The sequence below is a fragment of the Mycetomoellerius zeteki genome, unplaced genomic scaffold, assembly GCF_001594055.1.
Source record: "Mycetomoellerius zeteki isolate Tzet28-1 unplaced genomic scaffold, Tzet1.0 scaffold221, whole genome shotgun sequence".
In the NCBI taxonomy this organism is placed as follows: Eukaryota; Metazoa; Arthropoda; class Insecta; order Hymenoptera; family Formicidae; genus Mycetomoellerius; species Mycetomoellerius zeteki.
The window spans coordinates 2,405,433-2,417,485 of NW_017257184.1; the positions used below are offsets into that span (position 1 = coordinate 2,405,433).

Consider the following 12,053-nt stretch of genomic DNA (forward strand, 5'->3'; position numbering starts at 1 on the left):
TTTATGCTACTTTTCCCCCCTTTTAGTTTTCATTTTCTTCAAGGCCAGCGATCAGATCCGATGAGATAGACGTGTATAAATCTATACTACTCGAGCGAATGCAGAGAGACGAAATATTGTAATAAGTTTGATTTGAAAACGTAAGCTGATCTTTGGCCATTCTCGAGACACGGAGGAGCAAAACGTACACAATAGCCTTACATTCTATATCGATATCTGCCGTCACGATCGTAATATTTTATTTTGGCAAATTATTAGATATATTATGAAATTATTATAGAAATCTTTATATAACTTAATGACGACAAATATCAGTTACAGAGTTAAGGACTATCGACACACAATTTATCATCTCTCTTTCGTTTCGAGCCTCCCATATATTACACATAAGTCACGATGCTCGCTATCAAGAGCGATATCTATTTACGTACTATACGTATATTCACAAATTTCCGCTCGGAGACGATATACGTAGTATACATCTTCATTGATCGCACGTGTCAAAGTCTGTTCGTACGTCTAAATTCGAGATTTAGCTAGCAAAGCTACCGAAATTCTCCATGAGTCTCTCGTCACGGACATTAATCGTTTGTTTTCAATAAGTACAAAGCGCTAATCGAGTGCAGCTGCGCTTTGCTGTTGCTTTGTCTCTCATTATTTCATTTTCCCTTTCAACAGAGTGAAAGAATAGCTTGTATAGCAGTTAATTGAATTGTCAATGTTAAACAAAATTTGAGACGACAAAATGCACAATCAATTAATGGTTTGAGTAATCAGCCTACTTTCTACAATTTTTGTAATAATATATACAAAAAAAGTAATTTGCTAATTGTATAATATATATTATCCGTAAAACAGAATGCTTTTTCTTTTTTTTTTAATATCCGAATTTTTGTTTTTTTTTTTAATTTGCAAGTGTAAAATTTTTTTAATGCTTGAAAATTTTAACGATTTCAAGTTTTTCATGTTATTTCGACGTCATCGTTTGGAAACTACGTCACGGTCATATTCTAACCTAAATAGCGCTTATGTCGTTGTGACAATAATTCCTTGAGTTCCTCTCCTAACAGAGAACCGAACTGATTTCATAAAACAAATTCCTTGTCGATTATTTACTTTACAAAATTAAATTTCTACTAATATTATCTAAATTAATTACTTCTTTCTAATCTAACAAATATTATTTAAATTGTGAAAATAATTATTGTATTGTAAATAATTGTGTATTATATTTTTTATTGATGTTATAACGACGTAGATATCATTTCGCTTCTCTGAATCCCGCATTGCATCCCCCATTGCGTCCCGTTCGGGATAACAGTGCACCGCTACGTAGAGGGTAGAAAATGAAATACACAGGGAGCGCCCGACTTATCCCCCGACTTTGGCTCGATCCCGGAGTATCTCTCTTCTTACGTTGTTCTTTTGTGTTTTGTTTTAGCACTGGCAAGGCCATGCTTGCCATTAACAAAGGCTTACAGAGGTCAGTATTTTTTTCGTTACTACCGCTACGTTTTCCACTCCTAATTTTCGTTATTTCTTCCGTTGTGTGGCTTTATTCTCTCTTTTTCTCTCTCTTTATCACTTTCCCTTCTTCGACTCGTTACGAATTCGATACCAAGATATCGCAAAATGATTTTATCATTAAAACAATTTCGAGATAATAAATATTATTTATATTATTTAACTTTTAATAATTATTACTTGGATTTTTTAAGTGGTCCTTATCCGTGGATGTTCTTACGTGAAAATCTTTTTCAAGATGTAAAATATTTTTCATCGGTTTTCTTTATGTAAGCATAATTTCGTAACGGGGTCCTACTATATTTTTCACCATTTCTGCATTTTTCACGTCTTTTTGCTTCGATTTTTATTTGATTTATTTGTGCAAACACAGTGGTAGATATGTTGACATCACGTTTTCTTGGGTTTCGCAATCAAGCCTCCTTGGTTCCCTGTTCTCCCACTTATTTACATAGTGCCATTCATTCGTTTAATAATGATTAAACCGCTGCAGTATTTGTCACCGTAGTATTTGCAACGATTGCAGCTTCTAGAATATTTTAGAGTTTTGTTCTTATTACGCAATTTGCGTATTAGAAATAGCTTTAAAAAAAAAACATAATTACATAGTCTTGAACTGACATTTTGCGTTAATGATAATGAAAAAAATTGAGATTTTTTTTACATTTTATTGAAATATTTCAGAGAAAATTTTATTTGAAAATTCTGGATATTTATATATACATATATTACGTATTCTCTGTAAACTAAAGTTACATACAAAATCTATTCTCGAAGGTACTTATTCTAAATACTTTTATATGTAGAGAGAAATCGGATGCAGATACTCTCGTGTACATATATGTACATATGTTTAATGAACCACGAGACGAACTCACATGCAAGCAACGTGATGTTACTCCTTTCATTTCCTTGTCCTTATAGATTCCATCGTTTTTTTTTGTACGGCCCTCCATACACACACATATACACATACATACGTACACACACGGAATTGGATCATAGACGGTCGTATAACCACCCAATGCACATGTTTCTGCGTACACACGTAAAAAAAAATACATGACACCTATCACACGTTTACTTTACGCGGTGTAACGTACAACGTACGTGACGAATGCATACGTAATTATTGTGGCCTCGGCATTATACTGAGTACTCACCGAGATGTGCCCTGTTTTAACGCGGCTTGTGACGTCAAGTAGGTATGTAGATACTTTTACAACTGTAAATATTCCCCTCACTTGTATAAGTGCCCTCGTATGGGACGTGTACCTCCCATTCCTGTACTCTGAAATCTTATCTATCTAGCAAAAAGAATTCTGTCGCACATTTAAGAATTAATGTTAATGTCTACCGTAGAGAGCGCCATCCAAGGAGATTGGCTTGCGTTTCAAAGAAACACGTTCTGTACCTATGTGATTCCCTGTGCACGTGAATGCATGAAATGTGGATGCAATAATGTACCTTTGTCCAATTTGGCTTTTTCTCTGGATATATTAAGCTATATCCTTATAGAGAATGCATGATTCGAAACAAAGATTTAATTACGTTTCATTAAAGATTCAATATCCAGATAGCGTGTACTTGTAAATTTTCTCTGCATAAAATATGAACAAGTGACATTTCTTTATAGCATCCCATAATGCCACTTACATTTTCTTTCTCTTTTTATTTTTATTATCTTATAACTTATAATTCTAAACGAGCACTACTATTTATGTATACTACCTTTTTATACATACTCTTAACGTTTCATTTATTTTCTGTTTCTTATTTTGAAGCTTAGTACACAGATTTACGTACGAGATATTATTATTCTTTCATTATTATCTACAGGCTATGTCAGAAATATAAATATCGTTGATAAAATTTGTTGAAAATCGTCCAGAGTAACTGCTTTAACACAGCTTTGACACAGCTTATATATATATGTACTTGAAATATGCAATTAAAATAGAATAATGTTTTTTGTATCTGTAAAATTTGGAAAATTTTTTATAATATTAATTTATAAATATACACATTTATTTATTTTAAATTTTTATAGTGATCACACGATTGAAATAAATACTTGTGTATTTTATACGGCATGTCTTTCTAGAGTATATATTATATATTTATAAACGAAGTTTGCACGCTGTCCTTATTTATATATCACTTATGCCATATTTTTTATAATGTCGCGTAAGTTACGTAGTACAAAATCAGTCCTCGCGTAGTTCTACATATTTTTTTTTCACTTTTTTTGTGCCAGTGTCATATGTAGATGTCTGCGGAAGTGCCATTTGTGTAAAGAAAGAGATCGATTACATATCACGCGAAATAAATGTTCACATCAGTATGTATATATTCGCATCTTTTTACACGTTTAATTTCATTGGGATTGCGATATACTGTGCGAGTAGCGTATAATGTAAAATCTTAATAGATATACCCTTTTATATTCAGAGAAAAGAAACATCAGCAAGTATTTATAAATTGAACGGTGCTCAAACGTTCCCTCGTGAAATATGAACGATAATGTAAAATAAAACTCGATAGCATGTTAGTATATTTTATGAAAGAATTATAATGTTTATATATTTAATATGATAGAATTATAAATATTTAAAGATCATCATCATTATTCAAATTTCTCCACAATTGTGAAAGAATGAAAAAAATTCTACCCCTAAAATTCTATAAATTATACATTATACAATGATTGTTTCACATGGAATTATCGTAGCCAAGAAATGCGTTTTCATATTCTTGATTACGAGAAGCCAATTAGAAATTGTCATTAAAATGACATACGTAAACTACCGATTCGTTTCGATGTAACCACGTTTCAGCATCGTTCGTCCTCTCACTCGTCGCCTCCGCGGCCGTCATTGTCAGCCGCCATCGGGCGACGATGTCCGTTTAATGACCGGACTGGCCACCGTGTTCCAGGTACAGTCCTCTGGCGGGTGACCTTCTCGCGAACTCGATGCTGCCCGGTAACACGATGAACGGCGCCGGCTGGTGCATCTTCGTGTACAACCTCGCACCCGAGACCGAAGAGAATGTGCTTTGGCAGCTGTTCGGACCCTTCGGCGCCGTCCAATCGGTCAAGGTCATACGCGACCTTCAGACGAACAAGTGCAAGGGCTTCGGATTCGTGACGATGACCAATTACGAGGAGGCGGTGGTGGCCATACAGAGCTTGAACGGCTACACCCTGGGCAACCGCGTGCTCCAGGTCAGCTTCAAGACGAACAAGAGCAAGGCGGCGTAGGACGAGCAACAGGCGGCAGCGGCGGCGGTGGCTGCAGCTGCGGCCGCGGCGGCGGACGCGGCAGCGGTAGCGGACACCTCTACAACAAGCGAGGTCCTGGCCAGGTGCCGGGCGGCATTGGCAACAATAACATCAACAGTCACATCGGGGTCGGCGGCACCGCCGGTGGCATCCTTCACGGAGGAGTCAAGGGCCAACGGCAGCCGTTCCTTCAGCGTCTACCGTCGCGCATACACGATCTCACTCGGGCAATCGAGATGGCAGTTTCGGGAGCGGCGAATACGGCAACGCAGCAGCATCAACAGCAACAGCAGCGTCAGCACGCGCAAGCCAAGCAGACCTCCCTGAAGAATAAACCCAACAACAACCGTCAGGCCGGCAGCAAAAAGCTCCAGCAGAGCGAGAAAGTGTAGTTGCAAGGAGTGTGTGAGAGAGAGAGAAAGAGGGAGAGAGAAACTGAACGTATGTGTACCTGTGTTCGTGTGCGTGTGTATGTGTGTGTGTGTGTGTGTGTATGTGCGCGCGCGCGTGAGAGAGAGAGAGAGAGAGAGAGAACGGTTGAAGAGAAGTAATGAAGGAAATAGAAAGAAGGCCGCGCGAGAGATAATTAGAAAGAAGTAGGTTAGATCGTTCGACTGTCCGATATGTAATCGTGGACTGTGCATGTGGAAAGCTCGAAGGAAAATAACGGGGAGGGGGTAGAAAAAAAAGGATGCGATATTAACGAGTCCTCTCGTGTCCTCTCATTCCCCTTTTTTTCCTCGCTGCGCTCTTCCTCTTTCGGGTTTCTGTCCTTGCATTCGGTCGTGATCATAGATGAAAAGAAGACACGCGAGGAACATCTTTGGCGTTTTATTGACACAAGCAAAATTGTAAGAAATTTGACAAGGAAGACGAAAGATTGAAGCGCGTTTTTGCCTTTATCTTACGTTCCTCCACAATCATGCTACAAGATGCCAAGTAGGAAATTTCATTCCTAGTTAGAAAGGCGTAAATTTTCTTGACTAGATTACGCGTGGGAATGATAGGAGAATAACACGAAGAGACTAGTTAAAAGAGAGCCAAACCGAAAGCGGGTCCTGTATATACATATTGCCGATTTATATGTATGTGTACGCGAAAGCATGCTTGTGGACCAAGTGTGTAAACAGGACGATAATTTGCAAAGAGTTTTGAAGCTTGAGGGAAGAGGAAGACGCAAAAGGTCGAGGTATGAAAGTGAGGAAGGAAGGCAGAGAGAGAGAGAGAGAGAGAGAGAGAGAGAAAAAAGGACTTTCCCTTAGATTAGCATTTGACGATGCGTCGAGAGCCTCCGCCGGGCATTTCGGCCGATCTTTCTTTATTTTTTTTTTCTACTTAATGTACATCCATGACCGGGTTAGTCACGACGATATCGGGCTGTGAGACTGAATCACACATCAGACACGCAATTAATATACACATACACATACACTTGCACGTACAAGTAGAACGATCACCAAAACGCGCGGTTAAGAATGGCAGGCTGTCGTAGAAGAGAACATATTTCGGAACGCGCTCACGTGAGATAAAAATTCGTCGAAATGCGGGAGAAAAAGAGCGGATGGGAGAGAGAGAAAGGGAGAGAGTGAAAGAGAGCAACAGAAACAGAAGGAAGAAAAATAGAGGGGAGTATAAAAGAATGAAATCTCAGAGAAACACTCACACACAGTGCTTAGTAGTAGGTGGTTATACATACTCGTTTTATGTATAAGTTTTAGAGTATTAGCGTCGTGATACGGTGAGGGTACGAAGTGCAAAGGAAAGGAAAGGAGATATTGGGGGGAGGGGGATATAAAGGGTAAAATTGATTTTGTGGATTTAAGAATGTAAAGCGCGCCAGGGACCGGTTTGGTAATCGAGAAAAGGCGAAAAAAGTAAACCAAGTATTGTGGGGCAGGGCTCGCACTCACGTGTTCGTACGATCGCACGGAGCAGATTTTAGTGTGCGGGCACGATGTGTACCTTAATGTAACCCCGTAAGTTTAATTAAGATGTTACCGTTTGAGTATCGACGTATGGACACTATGGACGTATTTATTCTCGGGCGAGACGGCTTCCCGGAGGATCACGAGCGGTGATTCTCGGGGCTCGGTATAGGGTAGAAAGAGAGAGAAGGAGAGAGCACGGCCTGTGAGGTGATCGCGAAGCGATCTAACTGCGTAACTATAATAACCACTTCGTGCTAGTCAGAACTCAGGTGGTTTCCATTGCCACGCATACGTGTCGATGATACGCGCGTATATAATGTGTCTCTTTCGTTTTCTTTTTTTTTTCTTTTTTATATGAGACGTATTTATTAGGTAGTAAAAATATGCTTTCGCAGGATCGGATTCTCTGACTCTCGATAATTATCCGTGAGGATGCACCGTCCGAGAGGACATTTTACAAAATGTTACGTAATTTCACGATCGTCGATTCTTTTATAGTTCCTTTCGAGAGATCTCGTAAATACCGGGAACGAATAACGATAAAGGAAGAACGGGTTTCTTGTTTGATTAAAAAAAAATTAATGCTTTAATCTTTGCATATAAATATATGTACAACTTTTACACTTTACAATACGTGAGACGTTAGATAATAATTTAGAGCGTGTGATCGCTCGAGTGTCGCGTTTAATTTTTACGTTTTTTGTCGTCGATTAGCATTGCACGTTTCGTCGCTCCTGGAAAAAAGATTCACGAATATTGAAAATTGCATAAATACAACGAGAGGAAACGATGATATTGTTCTATGAGACAGAAGAAACGAATATTGCAACATCCGTTATTTTATCTTTGTGTCGTGGAACATTGATATTGTTCTCGTTTGAATATATCGATATGACAAAAAAATTATGCACTTTGCAGATTGGACCTCTTTAGAACTTTGAAATTCTGAAAGAGAAAACTCCCGTTCCTGCATGTACTTCGAGGACGGTGCATGCGACCGGTATGTGATACGGATTAATGACAAGATTTGCAATGATTGACGTTCGATCTCAGGTCAGATTAAGGAATCACGCATCTAGTCTATGTGCAAGTTGCCGCGTCGTCAGCGCAGTTTCGCGTTTAAAGAAAGATAAAGGACGGATAACGACGATGAACACCAGGAATATAGGCGAACGCAACGACGAGCGCGGCTAATGATAAGTGAAATGACGCGAAGCAGGCGAGCCGGATCCTCACGCTCGTTCGTGCGATTATTGTTGCCATCCTTTCGAATGACGACGGATCGATTCGGTTTATTGACAGTAATTGTATCATAGACAAAATCCTGAAGCGATTCTTCGCAGCTGCGAGCACTTTAGTGGAATCGTTGTCCCAAGGAGACTTTACGCGACCGCAGCTCAAGGAATGATTCTCCGCAATTGTAAGTAGTTCAAAAATCGCTTTCCGAAGGTGATTCTCTTCGACTGCGCGTAGAGATTACGTTATCAAAGTGATTTTTCGCACCCGCTTCCGTCACTTCTCCCGCGTGATCTTTCAAAAGTGCAGAGATAGCGGTCCTTGATCCGGCGATCGCGACTTTTGAAACGGGAAACGATATAACTATAATGGATCTCCGGATTGCGCGAGGCGAGCATGAGGACGCGGATTACGCGTACTTAATTGCGAGTAAGACGATACTCGGTTAAGGATAGATTTAGTCAAGGAAACCAAAAAAAAACTTAAACATGTATGTGGTAATAATAATGAGTACCTTAGTGTCTAGTCCGGGAGTCGCAAGGAGACGCGAGGACGAATGATATTGTCCCTCGGAAAAGTCGCACGACTCCCACAAACGTTGTGGATTTTCTTTTTCTAAGACATTACTTTATTTATTCAGAGTCGCCGCCGATTCACGCGCGAATCCTTTCTCGATGAAGGACGCGGGGTTTCGGCGTGGCGCCAGGATCTCGAACGTTAGTGCAAATTAAGGCGTCGACGGGCATTAAAACGTCGCCGCGTAAGCGCAAACTCGCTGATCGGAGGGTGTTCGAACGACGATTGGTCTCCCCCTTCATCGCTCATAATTATATCACAATACTTATACGAATACAGTAAGCTCAACGCGTTCGTACATGCAGATATATACGAGGTGTTTCCCCTCGATTGATTCGCGTAAGCGAACGGTAATTTTTATTCGCAATTTGAGATGTATATTTCGCGTGTTTGTTACGCGAGCACCGATAGAATATTAATAGATCGTTATTGATAGAGAGTAAATTAATGGCGTACTGATACCACGTGAAAAATGAGACCACAGCTCGACAGCTGGAATTTCATACGAATACGTGAGAGATGAATCATATTTCGACGCATCCTCTCAGTATCAGCGAGACGTCCGTTTTTTTCGGGACGTTTCTTTCATAATACACATGCGAATATACATTTGCCATTATAATAATTATTCTCCTTCTTGCTATTATTGCCGTATTATTATGATTATACTTTATTCTTATTACTATTATTATTGCCATCGTCATCGTCTCATTATTATTATTAATTATCATTATTATTATTATTACTTATGATCGTGTATATTTTCTGTGTCTTTTGTCTAGTAGCTACGTGTAATCTTTAACACCTCATTACTTACTCTCGTATAATAATACTAGAGAAACATATAAAGAAGTACTTTACTCACTCTTCACTTGCTCACTTAACATCACTCTACTATCGCCACTTTCTGCCAATCGCTCTATAACTATTACGTTGCTACTACCGCTACTGCTGTGTTACCACCACTACTACCACTTACTACTACTACTTACTACCGACTATTTATTTATTTATTTAATTATTAAATAACATAACAACTTATTATGTTTTATTTAAGGATTAAACTGATTTGTGTTTGGTTCAAATGTCGTTTGTTTTATTTCTATTAAAAATGTTTCAGTTGCCATTCACCCGGCATCCCGACCTTCCCCACGATTATCGCCGATTCGTCCGTCCTCTAGACCTACCCTCCCTTTCATCGACATTCCACGATCTCTTCCTGACATTCCACGAGTTACAGACTGATGTAATAGCGATGTAAAAAAAAAAACCGGGGAGCCGCTCGACCTCGATGCACGAGACTCCGCTCATGGATCCTGGTTCGTAGCGTCTTTATTACTTATACTATATATTATTTATACTATTAATATAATCGCGAACGCTGCCATTGGTACGACGAGTGCGACCGAATTGCTCGTTTTAATTATTAAAAATCTTTGGAGATGATATTTCGATCGTACCAAGTATATCCGCGGAAGATGCTACTGCGCATCTCTTGGTGCGAAATAAGGAATTTCGAAAAAGACTTTTCAGTACATATATTGGCGGCGTTCACGACAGCGCGTTGAATGGTCTAGAAATTACTATGCGTAATGGTGCAGTCGCAATAGAAAGAATAAGGAATTAATAAGAAATAACGATTCCAACCTATCAGAAACCGTGTATTCCGATGTATCCGATTTCTGATAGGTTGAAATCTTTATTCCTAATTTCTTATTCCTTCTATTGTGGCTGCATCCTAATTCAAGTTTTAAGCTAGTCCTTAATATTCCATTTATTACTCCCGGAGCTTTACATTATATACGTTCCAAAAAGAGTTACGATCGAAACGATTGCATTGTAGAGGGATGACTCGATTCGAAGTGGAGAAAAAAAAATCGAGTCGTTTACTGATCTCGATACTGTAGAAATAAATATAAATTTTGTTATACTGACAGTGTACACGCGAAATGGATTCTTTGCGAGGACGATATTGTAGTCTCTCTCGAAACAAATTCTGCGAATCAACGTTGATCCAACGTCGATGTTTGGATACGACCATCGAATTACTCCTGCCGTTTCAAAGAACTTAAAATCATCTGACGATCCATGGATATTTGTTCGAGCGATTCATGTCGAATAAAAAGAAGTCGAATTTCCGGGAATCCAGCAGAATGTCCAGTAAAGTTACTTGCGTATTCTCCGCAATGACGAATGATTCGGAAGATGAGTAAGATAACTTTGTACTTGGTTACTTCGAGTATTGGCGATCAAGCAGTCGTTGAGCCTTGAAGTCCGAGAGGCATCTTCCTGGATTTGATCCCGATCGAATGGTCCGAAGGGAGTCGCGTCGCTCGAGACGCGAGGGGTAGACACGGATGTTAAATAATAATGAGGGTGGGATAGGAAAAAAAAGAGAAATATAGACGCGAGGACCAAGGCGATTCAAGGTTGAGGAGAACGAAATACGATGAGAGGAAAGGGCGACGACCGAACGATTAAAGAGTGATGCGAGCCCTACCCCACCCTTAAGGGGTGCCGACTCGCTCGCAACGATTTGTCGACCGAATTAACGTCGTAGGCGAAAGGATGGAGAGAGGCGAGTTTGAAAGAGAGAAAGAGAGTGAGAGTGAGAGAGAGAAAGCGCGAGAACGAGAGGGAGAGAAAGGGAGAATGAGCACGCTAATCTACTTAAATATAATATTACATACGATTATTATATATACGTTAGATATACATTATGTGTATTGTATTTATGTCTCAATAATCGTTGTTAGTTATATCGCTATGATGATGATGATAATGAGTATGATAATTACCGACGACTTCAGAGAAGGGGAAGGAACATAAACGCGGAACTAGACACGCATACACACGGTACATATATACCATGCACGCGTCGCGCGAGCTTGTTCTGTGCGATTTGCAAAGATATCCTTGTATCGCGATTCGATAGGAATTCTTCTCATTTTTTTTATTAAAAGACAATCTAGAGGCAGATATGTTTTATTTATATATCACGTATCAAATTTTTCGAAGAAAAGACATCTCTAATTTTATTAACTTATTGGCTCTTTTTCAGTTTTCGTGAAAGCTGTTTTTATCTGTGCCCTGTGCCAGGAGAACGCAGAGAATAATAAGATGAAAAATAAAAACGCACGTACATTTAACGGTGCACTTGAAATGCGATCCGCTCGAATCACCGATGCACTCGATGCACCTCGCCAATCGCACAGGCACGCCCGTGAGACGCGAAGTCTTTCCCGATGGCAGATTTCAAGGCATCCTGCGAAACATCTCGAAAGAGATACGAGAGCCTCGAAGTAGATCGGTACATTCGCGGTTTCTAACTGATTTCTGCGATGGACGAACGATATTACATTTATTAAACGATTTACATTTAACCATTAGTCGCATTATCGATATTATTGTACTACTAACTAGCGCTCGTACCCTCTTATACTCGTAAAAAATGAAAGAGAGAGAGAGAGAGAAAGAGAGAAAGAAAGAGAGAAAGAGAGAGAGAA

General features: G+C 39.5%; 3 protein-coding genes across 17 annotated transcripts in view; 2 read left to right on the plus strand and 1 right to left on the minus strand.

Moving 5' to 3' along the window:
- The window catches only part of LOC108722924 (ELAV-like protein 3), a 44,882-nt gene extending 40,029 nt beyond the window's left edge, over positions 1-4,853 (plus strand). For 9 of the 15 annotated variants that reach the window (XM_018448303.1, XM_018448299.1, XM_018448302.1 and 6 more), the window contains 2 exons: positions 1,442-1,483; positions 4,462-4,853. In XM_018448303.1, the coding sequence (XP_018303805.1) occupies positions 1,442-1,483; positions 4,462-4,786 (367 nt within the window). In that variant the 3' untranslated portion in view covers positions 4,787-4,853. Of the gene's footprint in view, positions 1-1,441; positions 1,484-2,726; positions 2,730-4,461 lie in introns of all 15 variants that reach the window. The other 6 variants (XM_018448307.1, XM_018448310.1, XM_018448312.1 and 3 more) reach the window with 2 other exon arrangements.
- Positions 1-12,053, minus strand: part of LOC108722905 (zinc finger protein 91) — a 342,323-nt gene that overhangs the window by 98,013 nt on the left and 232,257 nt on the right. The gene's annotated exons all lie outside the window — the stretch shown is intronic.
- LOC108722876 (uncharacterized) lies at positions 4,831-5,279 on the plus strand (the record flags this gene model as incomplete). The annotated part of the gene is made up of 1 exon (XM_018448220.1): positions 4,831-5,279. A coding segment is annotated over one exon (369 nt), but the record flags the coding sequence as incomplete, so codon positions are not given.